The sequence below is a fragment of the Pseudomyrmex gracilis genome, unplaced genomic scaffold, assembly GCF_002006095.1.
Source record: "Pseudomyrmex gracilis isolate BER0280 unplaced genomic scaffold, ASM200609v1 scaffold_112, whole genome shotgun sequence".
NCBI lineage: Eukaryota > Metazoa > Arthropoda > Insecta > Hymenoptera > Formicidae > Pseudomyrmex > Pseudomyrmex gracilis.
In genome coordinates, this window is record NW_018020696.1 from 384530 (window position 1) to 409729 (window position 25200).

General features: G+C 39.0%; 2 protein-coding genes across 5 annotated transcripts in view; one reads left to right on the forward strand and one right to left on the reverse strand.

Annotated features, from left to right (window-relative positions):
- Positions 1 to 4495: 4495 nt before the first annotated feature.
- Positions 4496 to 19960, forward strand: LOC109856277 (trypsin-1-like). 3 transcript variants are annotated; one of them, XM_020431356.1, is made up of 11 exons: positions 8087 to 8101; positions 12697 to 12765; positions 12863 to 13341; positions 14188 to 14232; positions 15541 to 15792; positions 17835 to 17923; positions 18012 to 18097; positions 18239 to 18376; positions 18501 to 18637; positions 18899 to 19056; positions 19166 to 19960. In XM_020431356.1, the coding sequence occupies exons 3-11, from the start codon at positions 12870 to 12872 to the stop codon at positions 19322 to 19324; spliced, it is 1536 nt and encodes a 511-aa protein (XP_020286945.1). In that variant the 5' UTR covers positions 8087 to 8101; positions 12697 to 12765; positions 12863 to 12869; the 3' UTR covers positions 19325 to 19960. The 3 variants fall into 3 exon arrangements, with proteins under 3 accessions (XP_020286944.1, XP_020286946.1, XP_020286945.1); XM_020431355.1 differs by lacking the exons at positions 8087 to 8101; positions 12697 to 12765 and adding an exon at positions 4496 to 5220; XM_020431357.1 differs by lacking the exons at positions 8087 to 8101; positions 12697 to 12765; positions 15541 to 15792 and adding an exon at positions 4496 to 5220.
- A 239-nt stretch (positions 19961 to 20199) lies between these two features.
- The window catches only part of LOC109856276 (probable cation-transporting ATPase 13A3), a 15928-nt gene continuing 10927 nt past the window's right edge, over positions 20200 to 25200 (reverse strand). For both annotated transcript variants that reach the window (XM_020431354.1, XM_020431353.1), the window contains exons 9-11: positions 24313 to 24835; positions 24037 to 24218; positions 20200 to 23403 (exon numbers count right to left, since the gene is read on the reverse strand). In XM_020431354.1, coding sequence (XP_020286943.1) covers positions 21968 to 23403; positions 24037 to 24218; positions 24313 to 24835 — 2141 coding nt within the window. In that variant the 3' untranslated portion in view covers positions 20200 to 21967. The remainder of the gene's footprint in view (positions 23404 to 24036; positions 24219 to 24312; positions 24836 to 25200) is intronic.

The window sequence follows — 25200 nt, forward strand, 5'->3', positions numbered from 1 at the left end:
CGCGCAGACTTCTTGATTAACAGCGCTCTAATTAACGTCATACTTGTGTATTATATATACACAGCAGCAGTTAGCTATTTATAAAACCGCTTTGTAATTTCTGCAACACGAAAATAGATATTTATCTTATTGTACATATGCAAATTTCTCAAATACTTTCAATATAAATAAAAAGATTTGAAGTTCAAAAACTCGATGAAAGTAACTTTCACGATGCAAAAAAATTAAGTTTGCGAAAGAATTATCTCTCTTTGACATTTAAAACAATTATAAAATCTCATTATTGTTTTCTATCTGCATTGACACGACACTTATCACCCACATGATTAAAATCCCTGACGCATATGACGGGAACCGCGAACTGATAATCGCTGCTATAGTAACACGTAGATTACCTCATCTATTAATTTTCTCTAATATGTAATATCTGATTAGTCAAATACACGTCGATCAGAGATTTCGTGTGTACGCAAACCGCATTTAATCAGCAGTTCTCCCTATTTTGTGGCATATTCGAGAAAATTGCCGTTTGAATTGTTTTCTATAATTGTCAATGCGTCAAAGTTAGTGACGTGACTGTCATCGACTGTCTCTTCATTCACGGCTTTTCTACGACGTTGTAACATTCCTTTCCTTTTGGTTGATAGCCATCGCATTCCGCGTCAGTATTTATTCACGTCACAATTATAGTTACGCGGGCGCATGTCTCGCGTACGCAAAAGACTATGCAACGCTACCGCCTAATTGCATCTCGACATCTTGGACTTCCTCGGCGTTGCGCAACGGATATATACGCAATAGTCCCATTTTTTTTGCGGTTTCAGTATATTTTCGCGCTAATGTATACAAAGTTACGTGGGTTTGAAAAACGTTCCAATGTTAAGTGCACCAATGTCGCAATTTACAATTTACGAGAGAGAAAGAGAAAAAGAAATATCTAAAGCACCGCGCGGCAAAATAATTACTTTTCTTTTACATTTTAGTCAAAGAATATTTCAAATTTAATTTTTCTAAGAAGAGAGAAAAGTGTTTCTACTAATACTAGAACAACCAAATCTGATCAAAATAATGGACTTCAGATTTCTTATCTCGAATTACAAAATTATTCTGCGTAGTTTTTTTTTTTATAAAAAGAATAAAGTGTAAAATATTAGAAATCTTTATTTAGCTTTTTTGTTGATTAACTTAATTATTAACGATGTTAAAAATAATAACAAATAAAATGTTTTTTTCAAACATCCGTTTAATTGACAGATGTGTGATGTATCCATATATTTAACGTTGTTCTAATGTTATAATAAAATTTAAAAAAAAATAAATAAAAAAAATTGCGCGTGTTGGGATTTGTCGTTCAGTTATTACACATAATACGCGCTGTTTAAAGTGACTGTACGTAAAGATAACTTAATTACACAAATCGGAGTAATAATTGTCACCGGCTGTTTAGAAACTAGAAGAAGAAATCTGATGATTTCCGGCGATGAGAAAACCATAATTTGCTCGCAAAGCCGCCGCGTTCACCGTCGGAGTCGCGATAATACGCTATAGATATACGCTTTACGTCGGCGGACTTTCGAAGTTCACGGAGAAAGTTACACCTGGTTGACTCTATAGCGGCGCGGGCGCTAGGCAACACATCTAGACAAATATAAAAGGAGCATCATTGATGATCTCGCGCGATCGGTACGTACTCCTCGATTTCGACCCAGTTCTTGCACGCATTCCCTGCCCGCGACATTTTTACGTCGAGAACTCGCTCTCTACGCGGCCGGGACTCTCGTCGACCGAACACTTTCGATCTTAATTGAACGCGTTCTCTGTATCGATCTTTCTTTCTAATGTATACAATTGGCATCTGCTAATGAGTCTCGTTAATCTACGCGCGTGCAAACTTGCTCGATGCGCACAGAAGAACGATCTGGTTTTTTTTCGGATAGTTGGTAACATTTGAGAATAAACATGTCAGAAAGAAACGACGGCAAGTTTGTGTCACGTTTTTTTTTTTTTTTTTTTAATTTTTTTAATTAAAGAAGACAAAATGAAACTCGTTACTCGATATCGTCGTCCGAAATCCGATTCTGCGTGTGTTTAATGATTCATCTTATCGCTCTCGCTCTCGCGAACGTTTTTATTGGAAATCTGATGTGGTCAGATCATTTACGTAAAGAGATAGTTGGTGTAACAGGATACAATCCGATGTCTCGGTGTCAGAGGTGTCAAAGAGGAGAAAGGCGTTAATAAACGCGTTGAACGTATAATACGCGCGCGTATGACGTATATCTCGCCTTCGTACTCTCGTTTTCATCTAGAATAAAATCTCCATACATTTTCGACACACATAAACATTAGAACGCGCAAATCACAGGCTTTATACTCCACCATATCGCTGTTACGATCTTTCTCAGCATTCTCATCGTCGTGCGCGCGTAGATGCCGATCTTTTTACTCAAACGTCGTCGTTACCGATACCAAAGTTGCAATTTCATGAATCATGCGTACACATATATGTAACTCGTACACACAATTTCATTTTCATCAGATCAGATACTTGCTTGCTGATGATTGTTTTTTTTTTTTTTTTTCTAAACACATCGCGCCGTGAAAAATGTTAATCGTCGCGTTCTCACTTGACGTTTTTTTTCGCGCGGTCGATCGCGCTATTATCGAAACGGATCCGCGAGTTCCGCAATTCGCACGATCAGCGCGTAAGAATGTAATGACAATCATCGGAGCGAATCGACCGATCTCTCTCCCGGAGAAGAAGATCAGAACGATTCGTCATTGATTGAGACGATCGTTCCGCGAGATATTACGGCGCGTATCTCTCTGGCCTGTTCCGTATCTCCGGATCAATCATTCGATGCGCGAAAAATACGAGCGTGAATGTGGCACGCGTGTTAAAGCCTTCGCGATGACATACCGAAAAATAAAATATCATTGCGATTGTCCCATCGACGAATTCTCACCTCACTCGTCGGCTTGTCACCGACTTTCACCGTCGCGCTTAAATAATAATTCACGGCGCAACGATTTCCTGATGCCCGCGGACATCGTAAATTCGCAAAAAACGAGAGTGGCCCGGATAAAAAAAAAAAAAAGATGTCTTTTTTTTCACTTAACGAGTCGAATTGTTTGTCTAAAAACTGTCTCTTGAGAATCTTGCGTATCGACGATACGGTTTCAGAAAGAATTGAAACTTTCGCGCGTGTTACAATTGAGCGACAAGATATTAATCAAATTAACCGTTTGCGTATCGCGTAAACGACAATTTTATTAATTAACGAGAGCGCAGATTGTACAGAGAGATTATATTAATCAAAATGCTACACACAATAGAAATGAGCCAATTTTTTGATGAGAATTTCGCAAAGTTCACGGTTCTTTTTTTTTTTTTTTCGTGCTCTTTCGCGATAAAACAATAGTCCGCGCTCATTTACAGCACGATCAAGTGGTGGCTGCGGTTAATTCTCTTAACTACTTCCTAAATGTTGCGGCAGCTCAGCAAAGCGTAAAGGAAGCTTTGCGCGCGAATCGTAAGTCCGTCAAGTTTTCTGGATTTTTCAATGTATAAACACGAACGTGTTATTAATATATTATAATAAAATTCTCAAGATTTTATCTTTATTAATTATCGTACAAGATAATTTATTATTACCTGTTAAATCTTGCACCTTGATGATAAAAAAAAAACGAGAGAGACATACAAAAAGTTTCTACACATATAATAATACTTGCAGGGTGTACTTTCGTTTGTGTTTTTTTTTTTTTTTTTGGAGTACGAACTCTCACTTCAATTAATAAAAAAAACGGATGTGTTAAGCGTCCGAGGCTTTCTAGCACGTTGAAACGAAATGGGATACCTTGCTCGTCCTATGAAAGTCATTAGCGAACAAAGAAACAATGCGGCGGGAGATTAGGCAGTTCATCGCGAGTTTCGGTGACACTAGGAGTGTCGTTCACCTTTCTTAGGCAGTCGCGGGCGAGTTTTCGAAAAGATGTCGTTCCATCTCGAACCCGCTTTCTTTCAACAATCAACCATTTGTCGCTAATTAAACGTAATAAAATAATCTGATAAATATTTTATACAAATAAATTGTGTATTAATGGAAAAAATTATTTATTACTAGGTATTATAAAAATATTATAAAAATAGATATTGAAAAAGTTGCAAACATATCTACATACGAATTATTATCGCTTGTCGCAAATATATCGCAAATATATAATTCTCGGAAATCTTTATCTGGTTTAAAAACCGAGCGTTACGGAAGATCGAGCGAGACTGATGGGTGAAACGATTACAAAAAATCACAATGAGTAGATAATCCTCCCCACGTGGGTGTCGGTATCGTTAGCTTTTTCCCGGCACGGAAAAGTGGAGATGGTTGGTCGTCTTCAAACCGCAAACGTGGTGGGGAACCTCGCGCGAGAGAGTTTATGTATGTACCGAAATGAAACTACTCCGCGGAGAAAGTGAGTAGCGGCGACCGACGGGCGACGAGCAGAGGCAGGCGTTCTTCGGGGCTCTGCTCGCGTGAAGAGAGGATAGTAGAAATGGTGCGAGCCCTCCGCACGGTGCTGCGGACCTTCGACACCGCGCGTTGGTGAACCGACACGCTTCATCGGTCCCGTCCGCGAGAACACCGTCGGAATTTTTCGTGAACCCGTCGAGGAGAGACCAGTTTCAAACTCAAATACATGTGGTGACATAAATCAAGAAACAAAACGAACTCTAAAACGAACATTCGGTGGAACATTTGTCGCGTCAATTAGCAATTAGTGCAAGTGAGAAATCTAAGTCAAGTTACATTAGTCATCAAAGTTATATTAGTCATCAAGAGCAACAGAAACTTTGCGAATTGTGCGCGCATGGGAGATAACATGCGCACATGAAACAATCTCGGTGAAATACAAGAGAGGTTCACAAGAGAAGATCGAGCAAAAGGGAAGTGCGCGCGATATCCAAAAAAAAAAAAAAATCCGTTATCAGAAATTTGGGAAAGTCCAATCAACGACGAAATATATCTCTCGGGTAACTAACCGGATAGCAAAGACAGTTTTGGTTGTGTTATGGTGCTGAGGACTACCTCGGTCAGACGAGGCAGACGAAGAGGTCGCAGAAGAGAGGGTGACGGTAGCGGCATTCCGCTAGCAGATTCGCTTTGAGAAATCGCTCACATTGTTTCGACCAGTCGAGGAGAAAAGGTCTCTTGTGAATCGGTAAGTTTCATCGTCGGTTTGTGTTTTCCTCTCTCTAGCGCGAACATCGCCGACGGTCCATTTTATGCGCGTTTTCTAGATTTTCTAATCTCGAAACTCTCAGTCGTGAAACATTAATACGCAGGAACGTATTTAGAAAATAAAACGAAAACGCAACAACTGCTTATTTGTGATAGGTGTTTTAGCTATTTGATATAATATCCGAAAAAAGATAAAAGCATACATGAAAAAAAAAAAATGATGTTAAATCAACAGTATCAGTTTAATTGAAATATATCCTGTTGATGCAACGTCAATATTATTGCACTATACACAGCAGATAGTTGCTTTAAGAATCTAGACATTAAATTAATCGCATATGCAATTGAATGAACTATTTATTTTTGTGGCAACCCGTGACGTCAACTTTAATTGAAGCAACTCCATTTTTTTCTTCTGTGTACGATCATATGAGATTATATATAAGTGATCAGATCGCACCAAATTTCGGATCTTATTTTATATGATCACACACGATTTTCTATATTTATATGTGATCATATAAAATCAAATTCGCGCCGAAGATTTGATTTTACACGATTTTACGCGAAATCACATCCGACTTAAATAAAATCTTATATGATCATATAAAACCATACCTGTGTGTGACCCATATATAATCCCACATGATCGCACACGTTTTTCATTATTTCTCGGGAAGTAAAAGATATAATGTAAAAATATTTAATCATATGTTTAATATTATTAATCACCAGTGACAATGTCACTAGAATTTGTCACATGTGAATTTTTGTCATTATCGTTCTAAGAACAACGGTTGAACCCGAACTAATTAGGAAGCAGGTTGATTGACAAGGGAAGCTACCATTGGCTGTTTTTAATGGAAGAACAGTAATTCTCGTGGGAGAGAAAATAGTGTTGCTTTTCCGTAATAAGGAATGCAATTTAAGGTTTTACACTCTGGCAGTTGTGTGTGCAGTTCATTATCACAGAGAAACAAACGAACAGGTGTTTTCTTTTATCAACGTAGCGCGACGCGCGTTGAAGAATCTCTCTATCTCTGGATCGGACATTCGTATGTGTGTGTGTGTGTGTGTGTGTGTGTGTGTGTGTGTGTGTGTGTGTGTATGTGTGTGTTTTTTTCGCGTTAAAGCGATCGACTCAGCTTCGAAAACTTTCTCCCACGATGTTTCTTTAGGTGTTTCTTTTCCCGCGTGTTTGATTGCGCGAACGATAAATCGTCGCGCATACAAGTATGCATCTCTCTCTCTCTCTTCAAGAGCAGAGATCAAATTTAGAATCGATACACACCGCCGTATATCGCGAACGGCACCGATGGGTGAAGACACGGAACGCGCACGGCTCCGTTTCGTTTCGTTAAGCTTAAACGTCTGATTAAACGGCATTTACTATATAAAAGCAGGGAGAAAGCAAGATCGCGCGCCGCGTCGTGAAAGAACACCTATCTTTCCCAAAGAGAGGCTATCACACAGCCGTCTCTTACGTATAAAAAGTGTGTTAAGCGAGAAACACAAGTCGATGCGCGTGCGGTGATTTTGATGCGCGGAGGCGAGGATCGGTGCGCCATACCGGGGTTCGTTTCTCAGCCTGAGATTTCAAAAGTTCGTCCGAACGTAAATTACGTTCAATCGCAGTGCATTAGTGGTTTTCGTGGTACACACATTAGACGCGCACGTAATGACGAAGAAACTCGATATCTCGCGACAAACGACCCCGTTCGGATGTCAATCTCAAATACTTCGCCTGATTCTCCATACAGTCAAAATGTTTGCCGTTACAAATAAGTAACACGGGCAGATCGTTCGATCGATTAAATCGATCAGTAGGTGAAAGAGAACGGTTTAATTAAAAAAAATCTCTCCAAGTAATTAAAAAAAATCTCTCTTTTATTTGAACAATCCAAGATGTTATATTGACTTCTCGAAAACTTCAAATAGACTGGCAATAGATATTTTATTGTTAGAAGATATTGTTTTCTTTTCGTGTGCCAAAATGTAGTTTCCGCGCTGATTTCGGAAGGAAGTTTCGCAAGCGGCTGATCGCCGGCTCAAAGCACGAACTTCTGCGTCACACGTGGCGCATAGTAGAGAATATCATACCTCTGCGAAGACTTTTTTTAAGCTGCCATTCTCGTAGGCAGTGAAAGTACTTCCGTTCTTTCTCAAAACGAGACGCTCGCGACGGCACATCGAGGACGGCACGCTTCGGTACCATTGTACACACGTTGCCCAAACATTGTACGCACCCGTACACTCGTCGTCGTTTTACGTAACGTGGCAACGAAATTCGACAATAAAATAAATTTACGTAGAAACGCGGATCCGAAGAGTCATGCGACACGGAGAAGAACCTTGCGACTCCGACTCTTTCATTTCAAAATCGTTTTCACGTTAAATTGCGAGAGCGGATGAGCACATTGACAAGTCTCGAGCGAAGCCAAACTCTCGACGAAAACGTTTTCTCGCAGTGGCTCTTTTCTTTAATTGACGTTCCGCAGAGAGCGCAACTCTTCGCGATTTAACTTTATTCGAAAAGCAATCGCTTGTGTTATATATATTGCACATTCATCGAGACTGAAAACGCGGAGAAACGAAGCGGCCGACGAGAAAAGATTCGTTACACAATGGAAAGTGTTCGTCACGAAAGATATCGGTGAATTAGACCGCGAAAATGCCTACTCTTTTCAAGGCCGTAAATAAGATCAGCGGCTGTGACGTCAAGATTTCTTCTTCGCCGAATAAGAAACCGGTTTCTATATCTTCCGAAATGCATTTTCACAGAGAAAGAAAAAAATACGCGCGTTTGCGAACATGAAAGTCGAAGAACTTATCAGTCGATTCCGACTGAAAAGACGAAAGAGGTGAGCAACAAAGACGTAGTATGCGGTTTGAATATGACGACGAAGCAGAGTCTCGGAGATAAATGCATCCGCTCGGGGAAAACACTAGGGGCGTATTACCGCAAAACAACCTTCAAAGTTGGTGAAATTTTGAGAGAAATGACGAGAAATTGTTCTGAACGCACATATCGGTGTCTTGAGAAAACATTATTATTCACACGCACAAATTCGCATAATTTACAAAAAATATATCTTAATTTTTACAAAGAGTAATTAATTCTCAGATTAATTAATCAGTTATTTAATATATGCAATATTATATATGTAATAATTAATTAAATACGATCAGATACTTAATATGGAGTGACACACACACAAAATTACTCTGTAAAAATAACTGAGCATTTATTTAACTTGCAATAATACCAGGACACGTGTTATTAATATCTTCACTGATAATATTGATTTATGGACTTCAAACACGGGATATTGACAGTAATATTTATCAAAACGCTCATAACATGCGATTGTGACGTTGTAATAATCACTCGATCGTAAAATCATCATTACGATAAGTAATATCGAAGATTGCCGCGTGTCCAGGTATAATGTACAGCGGTAAGTTTAATGACGTGCGCCCGCGAATGTAATACGCGCTTTATTTTGCTCGGCGACGGTACTACTTATTTAGTTTTGTTATGTAATTCCGGACGTACGCGAGCGCGTGCATTATCGTCATCAATGGCTCGATGACGCGTGCTACAATTTTTTTTTTTTTTTCGTAACGCTCGGCCGATTTTCTCCCGTCGAATGTCTATTATAAAGTCTACAACACACTCACGCACGGTACGTCAACGGAAAATTGCGACCGATCATAGCGCGCAGCAGCGAAACGCGCGCGCGCGTCACGAGAGGCGCGATCATCATCCTTTTTCGATTTCGGCGAAAGTAATGGCGCCGCTCCCCCGGCGCCGGGAGAAAGTGTGTGCGACGGGGGATCCGCCTGCCTTCATCTCGAAGCTCTTAAATGCCGATTCACGCGGAATTCGAGATCCCGCGAGCTACCGCGCGCGAATCCGTGTGGGTGCACTTTGCACGTGCGAGCTTTCACTGACAGCTGGGAACGCGCGACGTCTCCGACCGGTATAGACTTCGCGGTCAAAATTCGCGATTCCGTCAAACTTAATTGGTTTGATCGCGCGGGCGCGCGAACGTTAATAATTATTGTTTTCGAAATTGCTTATAAATTATAAAACCTCAAGCGCGCGCGCGCGCGCGGCGCGGGACTCAAGATAAGAGTAATTTAATCTTCAATTAAAAAAAAAAAAACGCGAGTCACAAACAAAGATGTCACGTACACGCGATGAATGGACATTGCGCTGCAAATTAAAAAAATTACTATGTTTCTCTGCCTGCGCAAGGAAAAGAAAACGACAGAATCCGGAAATTATATATATCTATATGTACGAAGATCAAGGCAGAAGAGTTGTAATAATCGGAAACTTTCACGATGCAAAATTCATGATGCGCGACTGATTCGTACGCGTTCGCATAGTGTTTTGTAGCGACGTTGTTGTTTTCACGGGGAGAACAAAGACTTGATAAAAAAAAAAAAAAAAAGAGAAGGAACGAAAGGCGGGACAACTCAGACAGCGACTCGTAACTTCCGCCGCCGCCAGGGCGGCGGATGGGCACCGCGTGAACGTGAACTTCACACTGTCGTGCACGCAAGAAGTGCACTTTCACTTCTGGTGGATCGTCCACGCGACGCGGAGAGCCAATGACCTACTAACACATCGAACCGTTCACCTCGTCACCGCGATTGGTGATGGCCCGGACAAGGCCGTCCACCGGAGATTATCCAACGAACAATTATATCCTTCCACCTTTTTTTTTTTCTCTTGTTGGCATTTCCGACGCTTCGAAAGCCGCCCAGTTTAGGTCGAACGTGAGGCAACGATCAATCAACGTCAATCGCCCCTTTGACTTGCAAAAGATATCTACACACACACACACACAAAGAGCAAGCTTTAGAAACTCGGCTTATAAAAAAGACACTTTAATTGAAAAAAATTTATTGTTTTTTTTACTTCTCTGCTTGAGTGTGTGCTTGGACGACTCTATTTGATTGAAATTGAATTAAAAAAAAAAAAAAAAATTAAACTTGGTAACAGTCCCGAAGATTTTAAGCTTAACAGCGTCTATTATAATTTTGCAACCGCGTCGCGGTTTTCTCTTGTTGGATATTATTGATGGACAATAATTTTATTTGACAGAAATGTCGGTGGATTTAAGAGCGAGCAATGAATCTTCTGATGTTTAAATGCCACGATTCGGTTCCGGTTAAACTTCTTTACTTTCACTCGTTATGGAGGATCGTGACGCAAACTGGATTTCGTCTTGTCGCGCGTGAGGAATTGACGGGCCACGAGGAAGTTGTTTTTCGACTTCACTTTGTTTGTCTTCACAGGTGTCACTTTACTGTAGAGAGATTTCTCTATCTATACGTTCTCTCTCTCTCTCTCTCTCTCTCTCTCTCTCTCTCTTTCTCTAGTTTTTTCGAAACTCGACAAACTTCAAATTTAAAAACTAAATAACGATTACCTCACCGTCAAGGTGGTTCTCTGTAAACGAGAAGCGATTGTAAAACGCACGCGTGTGATGCAAGTAATTGTTTTAAATGATTTTTAACAAATCAAATGTTTCAAATATCAATAGATGAGCTTTTTATATAAATGAAGTTTTTGTGTAAATTTAATTAAAGTTTTATTTACTTACTTCATTAACTACGCATCGATTTAACTTTAAATTGTTTTCCTACTTTGGTTTGTCTTGTTTTCTTTGAACTTTGCATAGATCGCTTCATTATTTTCATTGTTTTATATACTAAAGAAGCGAGGCTCGCGAACGGTACGTGCCAAAAGAAAGTTCTCCGTCGGTCCGCCGACGTGAAATCGCTACCGATAATTGTGAGCGCGAGTAGCGGTGGCATTCCTCGACGTCGAACCAGAATCTTCGACAATTCTTCAGCTGGTCGCGAGCGATGCGCATTTCCTTTCGCCTAGGAATCAGCCGATCTAATGGCTCTCGATAATGATTAACGAGTCGTGAAACTCGAGGAGAAAATCAGTCGGATCCGACGAGTAGAGCTATAGGCGCGCATACGGACAAGTTGCGACTTGCAAAGACTATCTCAATAACTGATACACGTACGAACATGTTGATATCTGCGTTAAAAAAAAAGCGCGAAGACAGAGATTATTACGCTGCACAAGCCAGTCTGCGTCTGGCTTTCAACGGATGAACACGAGCGTTTTGTTTTTGTTTTTTTTTTTTTTGCACTAAATTATTAGATCTGTTTGTTCTAGTCTACGTGGTAATTAAAATTGATTAAAATCAGAAGTTTTTTTTAACATAAGTTACTAGTATATTTTTAAACTTTAATATTCATGTTGCTATTTTATTTCCGGGTTTTAATTAGTTATAAAAAAATATGTCAACCACCATCGATATAAAGCTGATTGGGCCATGTGTTTCAAAGTTCATTTGTTTCTGACCGCAGAGATTGTTTTTTTGTTTTTTGTTTTTGATAAACTACTTTTTATCTACATCGTAACGTATTAACAATTTCACGATATATTTTATGTTTAATTTTTATTTATAAGACGTTGAGTTTTCACTTTTATTTTAATTCTTGTTAAATGAAGCTTTTTATATGTAAATATAATACAGATTATTATAAATAAGAGATCAAAACTTTTTAATTTAAAGATTTGATTAATACATAAACGAAGATGTGCTCGTAAAATTTTCAAATAAACGAAAGGCAGAAAACGCGAGCTAATATACTGGATAGTAGTGTATAAATACATTTTTTCTTATTAATTACAAACTTGAACTTGCCAAACGTTTCGATTCTCGAGTGGGATCTTCCATCAGTGGCTACACTGAGAATAAATAATAATGAAAAAGTTGCCGGCAGTGAGTCTCGACCAATGAAGTGCGGACAAGAGTCATCGTGAATAGAATAAATTTTCACTACTACTCAACGCACATTTCACATCACAAAACGAAAGTCAAGACTGATGGTGTCCAAGTTTGTAATTAACAAAAATAATATATTTATACACTACCATCCAGTGTATATATTGGCTCGTTCTGCCTTTCTACCATTTATTTGATTAACACACTTAATTCTATTGTTTTTTAAAATTACATACAATTTTATTAGACAAATTATTTTTTTATCTCAACTTTTACGGGGTAGCTCAGTGTGCCTCATGGCTAAGACACATTATCACTCTGACTTTTTTTTATTCAACGTACATTTTTACCTATGTACGCAATAGTCTAAGAATCTACGAATGCTTTCTTCTTGACCTCGATAAATATTCTACCTTTTCAAACAATTCTCATTAATCCATTGTGTGAAGATTTACAATAGTTCGAGTAAAAGTTGTTCACCTCAGCTCCGCCCTACGATTGTATTATGGGTTCCCAGTATTATTCCATATACATAGAACATCACTTAGTCTCGTTTCACTTTTGTGCGCGTGCATGTAAGTGTGTGTGTGTGTGTACATATATTTGAGACACTGTACCGACGTAAAATATAGGTCTTGTTACAGAAGCGCAACAATATATCTTTCTACGAATGCAAAGAAACCTCATGAATAATTTATCAAGTACGTTATATGTTTATAATAACAAGCGGTATTTATATGTGTATGGTGTTGTTTTAAAATAAAGTTTTAATGAACGGTTTATTGTTTAACTTTTCAGTAAAACGATGGGTGCATTGAGGTCGTGTCATTGGCTTCTCGCTGCGGTCGTTCTGACTGTCTCTTCGAGCTCGATGGCAAGCGAGCAGCAGCAACTCGCAAGCTTAGATTCCTCGGCCGTTGAAGGACAAACAGATGAAACAAATCGCACAGAAGTGACGACTGTTCGTCGGCGCAGATACGTGCGATTTCCCACGGGACCCGCTTATCTCTTCGACGGCGGTCCGGCAACCGGCAGAAATCTCGGACCACATCCTGCGGGGCGTCTTGTTCCGCAAACTCAGTTCCCCGGTTCGTGGCGGCAGCATAAATCTCTGTGGAGGAGCCCCGTGATCGCCGATTACAACAGACCGGTGATGTCCCATCGGACGCCGCGACTGATATTTCGCGACAACGACTTCCTGCCGCCGATCGGAGGTAACACCGCCTCCTTCTTCCAACAGACCAATCAGTTACCGGATTTCGAAGATGATGCCAGAGGTAAGATGTCATACATTTTTCTCTGTTCGGTTTAACGATTTAATAATTTTTTGTTCGTTTAACCCACATTTACACACAGCTTGTAACATAAGTATCATCTTTGTTTTATTCTTTTTGTTTTTAAATCGTAATTTTTAGAAAAAATTTTTTTATTAAAACACAACTCAAAATTTTGTCTAAATATTATCATTTTTAATATTTAATAAATTTAATTTGTAATAGTTCAGAGCAGAAATATTCATCAAAGATATAGTGTGTTATGTTGCTCATAAAGAGCGGCAATATTTAAAATTATGCACACATTATGCCGTGCGATTGAATCGTTTAACATAATAGTACGTGTTTATCTCTTGTTTTCGTTGGAGCGCCTTTTAAGTACTTTTCGCTCTCACTTTCCTTACGCGCTCGCGTAATTTTATTGCTTCTGTAAACCTCTCTTTGATGTGTGAATAGCGTTTCGTCAATGGTGTTTAGAGAAGCGTGCAAATGTAAATGACGGCACATTATACGAAACTTTTAAACATTTTAAGAGCAATTAAAATATATGTAATCAAATGAAATATTACGCGATTATAAATAAAATACGTGTGAATGCAATGAGACAAACAAGTTCGAACAAAATTATTAATTTATTCACATATGTAATAGTTTTTTGCTCTAATTTTTTCTATAATTATGAAACGATAAATACAATTTATTATAATAATTTCTAAATTAAACACCGCGCGCGCTAATTTTATATTTACTTTAATTATATTTTCTAAAGAAATCTAATTTTAACTTCTTTTTAAAACTATCAGAAACGATCTTAAAAAACTTCATATTTTTTTACCTTTCTTATTTTAGATCACCGGAAGCAGATTCCAGAGGATTATCCCAGACTAGAAACAGGTATGTGCAATTAGTCGACGAGGATTTGGAAAACCAATAATTGACTTCTTCTTAACGATATCGCTTAAGAGAACTTTCAATTCTTCCCAAGTGTTCGCTCTCCCGATTTCCATTTACATTTCGAGGATTTTAATCGCTCCAGTGATTCCTCTCGCCGTACCTCCGCAAAAATTCGACAGTTAGTCGCGCAACGTCCCACTTTGTAATAGTGGTGCGCGAAAATTATTTCCACCACATCCACAACGATTTCCGTCGGTGTTCGAGACACGGAAATCGTTACGACATCGTCGACGCTGCACATTGCCGCCGAACGATAGATCGTCATTATGCCGGGCTGGTACGGGAAAAGCCCTCTTGCAATTACCCAAACGCCTATAAGAGAGCCCGTTGTCGAACAGAAACAAGTGCCAGTTGATTATCAACGCTTTTTCCATCGATCGCACTCATTACCTCGTAATTGCATTTCCGCTGTGATAAGTTCAGTAGAAACGACCTAAGTCTTTAAATTTTAAACTCTCAGTATTTAAGTAAAAAAAAAAAAAGTTTTATGATAATTATTTTACATGATTTCTTTGATTTACATGATAGAATACAGAAATATGTTTGAGTCAATTGTTGTAACTATTATGTTTGAAAAAGAAAGATAATTAAAAATTAAAACAAATTAATTAAAAAATAGAATAAATAACGTCTAATTTGGACAAACGTCTAATTTAATTAGAAAATATGTCTATTATAATAATTTCAAACAATTTAACTTTTAATATCAGTTTGTACTCTACGTTTAATCTTCAAATCTACTCTGGATTTTAATTCGCAACCGTTTTCGTATTCCGAACTTAGACTTGGAGTAATTTGACAGCTGCGCGTTGCCTGCGACTATTGATTGATTATATACACATATGTATATATATATATATATATATATATATATATATATGTATGTATATATATTATTAGTTAACAAACATATTTTTAGTAAATAAACACATACTTTGTAACAAAAATAACGTTTGATTGAGAAGAGTAAAAAATATTCGCAGAAATTCTATTTATTAAATTTCGATTTAAAATTATATGATACGAACGATTCTACAGATCGCGCGAGTGTGACCACAATACCGATGATAATGTAACCGCATCATGGTAGAGCGTAACCACCAGTATAATAGTGTAACTTATACAATATAGCGCGCATTATCAAACGGACTTTCCCGACTAGACCGGAAGTGCAACTGCATCGCGCGGGACAATCATACGTAACGTTGACAGCCGCGAAAGACACAAGGGTTTCCATATTTTCTGCAGAGACGCGCCAACAAAAAAGACCGCTGTGGAAAGGCGACGATACATTGTGCGCGGACGGACGGAGCTGCGAATTTTTTCTAATGTGCTGGATGACTGCTGGCCTATTGGACGGCAGCTGCGGCGGCATTATGTTCGCGTGTTGTCACCGGAAAGATCCTAAAGCTCTCAATGATAATAACCTGATCGAGTCGCCTAGAGATCAATCTCGGCCGCTTCCGCTGGATTTGTACACGGAGACCTCGAGCGACGATCGTAAGTCCTTCCTTTGGAAAGCATGTCCTCCAATATTCTCTTCACACCTTCGCACCTTCGCAAGCATGAGCATCTTCTTCCTTTCGTTTCTTCAGTTCCCCGCGTTCTTCCCATGTTTTTCACCGTCTCACTTTTAGAAGTCTTTTTTCCGCTGTCTCCTCGTACGTGTATACGCACACTTCGAGCATGTAAACCACAAGCATGTGCTCCACAATCATTTTCTTCCACAATATTTTTATCCCAAATTTATCGGAAATTCACGGGATGTGGGTTCGTTTGTTTTATCGTCTTTTAAACCACCAGCATGCTCTCTCTCTTGTAAAATATTAACTAAAATAAAATTCACGTTTTCTCCAATTTTCTCCTTTTACAATCCGGGCACGTTAAATACACACACAACGCGTCTTGTCTCTCCACGCATGATCGACCGGAGATTACTCGCATCGATATATATTGTGAATGTATTTTCACACACACATACACACACACACATTATTATTATTATTATTTCCATCCAAATCCCCGTAAACGCCTTTTACGACGGCTGTAAAAGAAGCCAACTTTCCTCGATCCCACTTTTTTCGCCGCAAACGTGAAGATACGGTTTATAGACGAAATTAGCCTGAAACACGAAGGTGTGCACGTCAAATGTGCTGTCAAATGCACGATGAAATGAAACATCAAAAACGACGAAAATCACAGCTAAACGCGCGACTGTAAATATCAACGTCGTCATAATGACCGTCATTATTTTCGCGGATCAATTTTCTTGACAGTGAGAAACGCAAACAACAAATGTTTCTCTGTTGAGAATTGACTCGCAAGATTGAGTTCATCGGACGCATCTGCATTTTCGTCTCTTTCTCGTCTCATTCAATTCGATGCGACGAAAACACGCTCCGTTGCATTCGCAACAACACCCGTTTTTTCTGCACGAGAACACTTTTACTTTGTACAAAGCCGACGAGCACTACCAATAAGCGCACGACAACTTACTCGAAGACAAAAGAAACACGTTTACTGAACAAAACAGACAACATTAATTTTCTAATAATCCAACGAATCAAAACAGTTGACGTTGTTTTTTGCGGTTTTTATCGTTGTGTAAATTAATCGTGGATCTTCTCTCTGATTTACTAATAGAATTAACATAGATTTTGAATTCTTGCTCTTCTCAATGCGTTATATCTAAAGGAAAGATAATAACAACGTTGCATGACTTGTACAAAAATATATACAAAATTGTAATAATTATCGTTAAAATATTATGCGTCTGTCAGCTATTGAAAATAATTATTATTTCTATATTGCTTTTTATAAATATAAATTACAGGTATGAGTATTAATGCGGTACATCATGCTTGCTACTATTTTCTCGAGATTATTCTCATCAGCAGCTTCCGCCTAACGGCTAACATTTGCAAAAAAAAAAAACCGCAAACGATATATTTCTTACATCTGCCGTGCGGTTTTCACGAAAAGAGGGACAATTGTGGAAGGAGCGCTATATTAATCGAATCATCGTATCACTCCAAGTCTAATTTCAGAATTTCAGCGACGAAAGAAAACAGAGAGAAAGAAACTTAATTTTGTAGTCCATTCGCAGCGCCAGTTGTTGAGTCTAAGTCGTTAAGTGCAGGAGAGAGTTGAAAGCAATTGCATGTTAATTTAATTTTACTCGACACGGCCGAGCTAGAATTGCCAAATGTGTTTTGTTCGATTGATATAATTCGCGTTTTTTTAAAGAGAGTTTTTAGCAAAAATTGTTTTTAACATCTTCTGTAAAAATTATAAACTTGTCGCTTGCTATCACAATAAAATAATACTATTTTAACTATATTGTTAAATAGTTCTTTACGCGCACGGAATATCGTTCGTTCGTTTGATTCCCGGAAAAAAAGAAAAAATTCTTTTTGTAAAACAGAACATTTGGCAACTCCCGCGCAATTTTCGTCGCTCCGAATAATTAGATGACAACGTAAAATTATAACGGAGAGAAATTTAACTGCTCGCGTGAATCCAGACAATTGCATGTTTTGCAGGTTGCGGCATACCGGTTGTCTCGAAGCAAATCGCTCAGAGGAGGATTGTTGGCGGCGACGACGCCGGTTTCGGTAGTTTTCCGTGGCAGGTCAGACACGACAATAGAGCCAACTTTTTATTTTGATTTTTTTCGCGGGATTTTTGTCGTTAAAAAAATGTTGCTTGTGTTTCGATAGGCTTATATACGCATCGGATCCAGTAGATGCGGCGGCACTCTGGTCAATCGGTTTCACGTTGTCACCGCTGGGCACTGCGTTGCGAAGTAAGTAAAGCACAAAATTGTATATTTTGAAATATTATATTTTAAATATTAAATTGTATTTTATAAATAGAGTATCAGAAATATTATAAGGAAATTTTTATACGATATATATTTAAAGTATTGGACAAATTTAAATTCTAGAGCGTCGGCGCGACAAGTTCAAGTCACTCTCGGCGATTACGTAGTCAATTCTGCGAGTGAATCTCTGCCGGCCTACACTTTTGGAGTACGTGAAATCAGAGTGCATCCGTACTTTAAGTTTACACCGCAAGCGGATAGGTATGTTTTTGCGCTTTATTAGGTACATCAACAATTATTAATATTTCCATATTAATTTCGATATTATTAATTTGTGGTATTATATTGTGAAAACACATTAAATCTCGTATCTTACTTCGATCAGATTTGATGTGGCCGTTCTTCGATTGGATCGACCGGTTCATTATTTGCCCCATATAGCACCTATATGCTTACCAGAGAAGAATGAAGATTTCTTGGGGCAGTACGGCTGGGCAGCTGGATGGGGCGCTTTGCAAGCCGGTAATTTTCTATTTATAAAATTATATTTTCTACTCGCACACACATCATGTGACAAAACATATAATTTTAAAAACAAAAAATTGTTTCAGAAAATATAAAAATCTCTTGAATATATAAGAAAGAAAAAAAGAAAAAATATAGAAAATGACACATTACCCTCAACTGAAAATTAATCTTTATTTTATAAATAAATAAAGTGCATAAATGTTTATTTTAAATTATCTGTTATATCACTCTTCGTGTATGTCACTCCTTATTTAGGTTCGAGATTGCGACCCAAGACGCTGCAGGCGGTGGACGTGCCCGTGATCGATAATCGCGTTTGCGAGCGGTGGCATCGATCCAACGGCATCAACGTTGTCATTTACGACGAGATGATGTGTGCCGGTTACCGCGGCGGCGGTAAAGACTCGTGTCAGGTGAGCGGTGTCATCATCACGTGGGTGTGTTATGTTTGAACGATGAGTCGTTTTGTTCCTTCTTTCTTCGAGCACGCGGTATAACACGAGCCACTCTTAAACCTTGCAGGGCGATAGCGGCGGACCGTTGATGTTAGAGAAAACCGGTCGGTGGTATCTCATCGGCATCGTTTCCGCCGGATACTCTTGCGCACAACCGGGTCAACCAGGTATCTATCATCGCGTGGCCAAGACCGTCGACTGGATCACGTACGTCATAAACTCATAGCCGTCGACCACAGGATAAGTTGCTCTCAGGAGAAACCTGAATATTCTCTTTGTTTGAGCTGAACTTTGTATGACACGAAGTTCGAGCATTCTGCGTGCCGAGAGAGAGAGAGAGAGAGAGAGAGAAAAAAAAAAGAGGGAGAGAGAGAGAGTAAGAGAGAAAGAGAGAGGAAGAACGTTCTTAGGACCTGCGATCGCGACTGATTGTGAGAAATAACGTAAGGACGGTCGAGTTTAAAACAAGAACGTAGTAGTTTTAAATGACTTTTAAGAAAGAACTGTTTAAACAAGGTTATAGTCACACATCATACAAAGTTATCATAGCCATTTTACTTTTTACAGAAATGTAAAAATTATTTAAATAAAATCTATGTCGCGCAAGTTGCGAAAAGATTTTCTTCGATATGTTAGCGAGTGCGATTCCGCGTTGTTAATATTGTTCACGTAAAAAAAAAGAAAAAAAAAACTCATAAAGAGAATCGACATTCCATATATGTACCATGATATTACGTAAGTATTTCTGTTGACACAAGCGGGCGGCGCAAGTGTGCTGAATTTTACCGTTGCGAATGTATTGTAAATTAAAGCGTGTATGACACATGTATGGATTTGCGATTAATAAATGCTATGTTTTCGACTTCAGTGTTAAATGATTATTTTTTTGATTCTTAATTCCTCCAATTAAATTTTAATATATTTTAATAGACAAAGTTATAAACGGGCAAATAACGCGATGATATAAACAGCATTAAATAATGTTAGATATTATTAATTTTTTCAAAATTTTAGATATTATTTTGAGAACACGATTTTCGTTACGTAATAAGTAAGGAAGATATCACGGTGAAATAAATAAAAAAAAACAGCATTTACATTAAAAACATATTTTATTTTACAACCGCTACGTCTCAACACAAGCTATAGCGCCGCAATTAAATCAACACGTTAAGTATCTATTTCCGTTGCGCATATTTCGTAAGTACACATTTATCTCGATACAGTTAGTTTAACAATACGAATCGACTCTTTGACGAATCGCGATAAGATTGTGCTAGCATTAACCTTATCGTTTTCCGTCTTGCGACCTATTTTAATATATATCGCGAAATATATTCAAGATATAATCCGAAATTTATTTTATTATAATACGTAACACACGCACTTCGTGCAGCCGCCGATTTCCTCGACAACATCACACGTCGTTTCTCAGTTTCAAGTGGTCGCGTGGAATGATTTTCGAGGCGAATGTTTTTTCAACGCGGCAGCAATTACAAAGTCACCGTGTGACTCGTTAGCAATTATAAGTATATTTGTAACATTCAGCGATCGAATTTCATTTTTTTCCGCAAAATGCAATGCACATATCCATATTTCTTATTATGATTAACTAATTGCGTTAGTTCGAAAAAACAAAGAAAAACAACACACAAATAAATACAAAAGTGCGCAAATGCATTGAGAAACGAGTTGATGCGCTCGGGAAGAGCAGCGGCTAACAGAGATTGGTTGATTTTTAAATTAAACAAATTCTCGTTTAAGTATCTCCATTTGAAATCGCAGTGAAAAAAGACAAATGTTATCACGCCGAGCTCTGTTTCTAGCTCTAAGATCCTGTGTGTAAACATCTATCTATATAGATGTTAATTATCTACATGTGTGTTTGTTTCTAAGATACGCGCTCCGTTTTAAGAGGATTCTTCCTCCGTTTTTTTTTTTTTTTTTTTACAAAATAAATATGCACATTCTAAGATAAATAACAATAATACTTCTCTATATTGAAAATTGCTGTCAAATACTAATAAATTGGGAGAAAGAAGATGACGAGAGAACAAAGAAGGACTGGGTCAAAAGGGACCCTGGTTAACCGAGTCGATAAATATAAACAAGCCGATGTTTAAAATAAATCACGCGCCTTCGCGGTAAAAATATGTGTCATTATTCATGCGATTACGTTGTTTTTTTTAATAATATCTATATAAATAAATACGCAGTGGTAAAATAAACTTTATATAAATTACAAACGGTAAGTATCAACGGTTTATACAAAACACACGTGCGAAAGACTTTATGACAGCGAGAGAAAATTAAATACTTGTACTTCTGTTAACTAGAAAAGTATTAGCCGCAAATTCGGTATCGTTTCAACATTCGGCTCGTGTCATATGTTATCGCTCGTGTTGTGTTTAAGTAACGTCATCAGTCACCAAGTCGTGAATGCAGCGACAGCAAAAGAAACCCTAAATGCATCGACTCAAAATTTGTATAATCAAGATTGAGCCAAGCGCCATTACCTATTATATGATATTATTAATTTATTATCATAAATGGTATGGATATCACCGGATAGAAGGAGAGCTTATTAAGAAATCGAGATTATTACAGGAGCACCCGTACTACGTAACTGCCGGACAAGGTTCGTTCAGAATCTTTGTTATCGATCACTATGTATCGCGCCACTCTGCCGTTCTTCATATCATACGCTCATCGAAAACGGAGCTTGATATCACATATGCGAAGACAACCTCCGGTAATACTTTTTTTTTTTTTTTTTGTATCAAACGACAACAGTAATACTTTGTATTCAACATTGTTAACGTCAAAATACTTAGCTACCATTAGACCGATCTCGCGAGCGCTTCGGTCCTCAGGACGGTATGGTGTTCAGTTCAAGCACGCTCTGAGTGTTGGGCGACACTTGGTCGTCGCTCTTGTGCACCACGACGTCTCGAAAATCCTTCAGCTTTTGCGGCTGCAGAGTCGTATTCGGATTTCTGGGAAGAGTGGCGATGGGATTGGTGTTGTGAGTCATGTTGTAGGGCTTCTCGTACGAACGATTGATTCCGTTCTCCGATTCCGAATTGTGTCGTCGTTTAACGGGAGATTCCGCGGTCGATTGTTTCGACGACGAGTCCTTGTCTTCGAAGCACGGCACAGTCTGCATCGACACTGTATTTCGACAATCGTTGAAGAGAGATCGAGGATTAAGAGTGACCTCGCGAGCGGAACCAAAATGCTTGAAACCGGCGATGGGCGAGTTGTTAATGAAGCTGTTGTCGGCGGGAAGGCACGATTCGGTTATCCGTTTCTCGATCTTGATCTCGGTAACGTTCTGCTTCCGTAACGGAAGATCCGGCACAGCTTCCGGCAGTGGTTCCTGAGAGATCGGCGGCCACTTGAGATCGCGCGCCATATCGCGGTCAATCGCCAGAAATTTTCGTCGCGACTTGTCCACGTCGTGCCAGCGATAGCGCAACTTGCCAAATACGAGGTACTCAACGAACAGATGTTCGACCAGCAATGCGACTATGAAGTTCAACACACCGTAGCCGACGAGTATGAAACGGAAGCCCATATCGTCGGGCAGCACGAGCTCGAACCAGTTAGCCAACCACGCGAACGGGCACACTGCCAGATAAATAGAGAACAGACTTAGAAACACAAAAGCGGTGAGTAGGCCGTAGTTGGTGAAGAGCGACATCCTGTACGGAGGACCTTTTGAAAAAGCAACCGCCAGTATAATGTATTGCATGGCGCTGACGATGAAGATTGTGTAATTTTCCAAACATGCGACGTCGTCCTTATCCTCAGTCTCGCTCGCGTTGAACCGCACGTACCAGGACATCTGTTGCAGATGCCAGAAGCTTGTAGACTGGAAGATTGCTACGATTACGAGCTGGGTGATCAAGCTGAGAATCGGCGACATGCTGATGAGACTATTGAGCGGTGCCATCTTCACCAACGGGCCGTCGTAAGCCTTGGTGCGGCCGAAGAAGAAGGCGAATATGGAGATAATGAAGAGATCGATGTACAAAAACTGAATGTCCGTCAAATTGGATTCGATGCTGTAAAGCAGCATCACCGAGATGAATTGTATGAGGGAATAAGCGGCCATGTACTTGAAGATGCCGAACGAAGTCACTAGCGCGGCACGGCCCTCTCGTATCACGGTCAGAACGCAGGAAATGTTGGTCTCGCGGCTGGTGAACGGTGAGGCAACAGAAGATTCTGTGTCTGATAAAGAGATTCCGGTATGCGCCGCTTTCAACGCGCCGCAATCGTTAGCTCCGTCACCCACCATCGCTGCAAGAAACAAAATATCAAGTTTTTTTTTATCAGATTACCTTTAAGACGAGAACTTTTTTTTTTTAGTCCAGGTACGTGAATATTTTTAAGAATAACTTGTACGTGACGCGATTGTTATCCGAAACGACGCGCATAGGATAGCGATATCGCATATTGCTCTTGACAAGTTTCAGAAGAACAAATGTCGAACGTTGGCTCATTATCGCACGAGTAGTGTTTGAGTGACAGCTCGTTCGAAGAGGAAGCTTTCAGTGATTTTTGTAAACATAAAAGGTCACGCTTCAATCGTGAACAAAATTTATGAGTTTTCGAATTCACTGTCTCGACCGTTCAGATATCGATGCGATTTACTTCCGAAAAAATGGCTCGGTGGAAAGAAATTTTCGAGCAACAATGAAGTCATCGATGTCGTAAATAGGCGAGCCGTCACACTACGTCCGATAATGAGCCAGCAGTGACATTGACATTCTTCTGAAAGATAAAAAAACTTCGTTATCAACAACAATGTGATACTACTGTCACTATGCGTCATTTCGGGTATTTATCAATCGCTCCAAGTGATAATTTATTACATTTATTCATGGTGCTTTGTTTGTGATGTATTTTAAGAGGAAAGATTTCTGCTCCTACCGACATAATATCCTAAGGACTGCAATTCTTGAACCAGCTGCTGCTTTTGATCGGGTGACATTCTCGCAAAGATGGCACCGCGAGTAACCACCTTGGATATTAGTTCCGGGTAGAACTGCTTTATCAACGCCCACGTTTTTCCCGTCAATGCAAACGCATACTTGTTCTTGGAATATTGCACGCTGCAATTATTCACGAACAAGTCGTGAGATATTTATGTTTGTCTCTCTATTCTAGTAAATTCAATTACACAGTGTTGGAAGAGGAAGTACTTACTCATCTGAGAGATAATTGATATCGTTTTCGAGCTTGGTGTTGCCAAAGGAACCACTTTCGACAGTTTCCAGACTAACGACACTGTTCAAATCTGTCATCTCGCTGAGATCGGCCTGACCGTTCGGCGACGCGGGTGACGGTTGACTGTCGCTCTTCGTAAAGTAGATTTGCGGTTTCATCTGATTGTACAGAGAGATCGCCGAGACGGCGATCACCGGCGTGCCTGGCTTCACGATGTCGCAATCTCTGGCTACCGAGAGAGCGGTCAGCATATTATCACCGGTTACCATCACCATCTTGATGCAAGCGGTATTCAACTCGGCGATAACCGGTGAGGTTTCCGGTTTCAGTCGATTTTCCATGATTATGAGCGCCAAGAATGTCAGATCGGTCTCGACCGCCTCGCGACTTATCCTCTGCACTTTAGTGTACGGAAGACGATTCAGGGATTTGTGCGCGAGAGCTATCACTCGGTAACCTTCGGACGTGTACTCTTGTAGAACGGCCGCGAAATCCGAAGGAACTGCAAAGAGAGAAATAAAGAAAAGTTGTTGTAAAAAATTATAATATATACTTTAAAAGATATAAAGAGAATAATATAAGTAATAATATAAATATACAAAAAAATATAAAAAATAATAATATAAATAAAATAAATATAAACGGCTCTTACAACCCTATATATATATATATATATGTATATGTATTCACAAGTAAATTTTTACGAGTGAGTTTTTTGAATTGAGATTTCAATTCTTAAAATCATATAGGATGCTAGGATTTCATCACATATATGAAGGATCCCGAATACTCCAAACTAATTTAAAATATTACGAAAAAAATAAATATAAGAATAAAAATATAAAATAAATATAAAAATAAATAAAT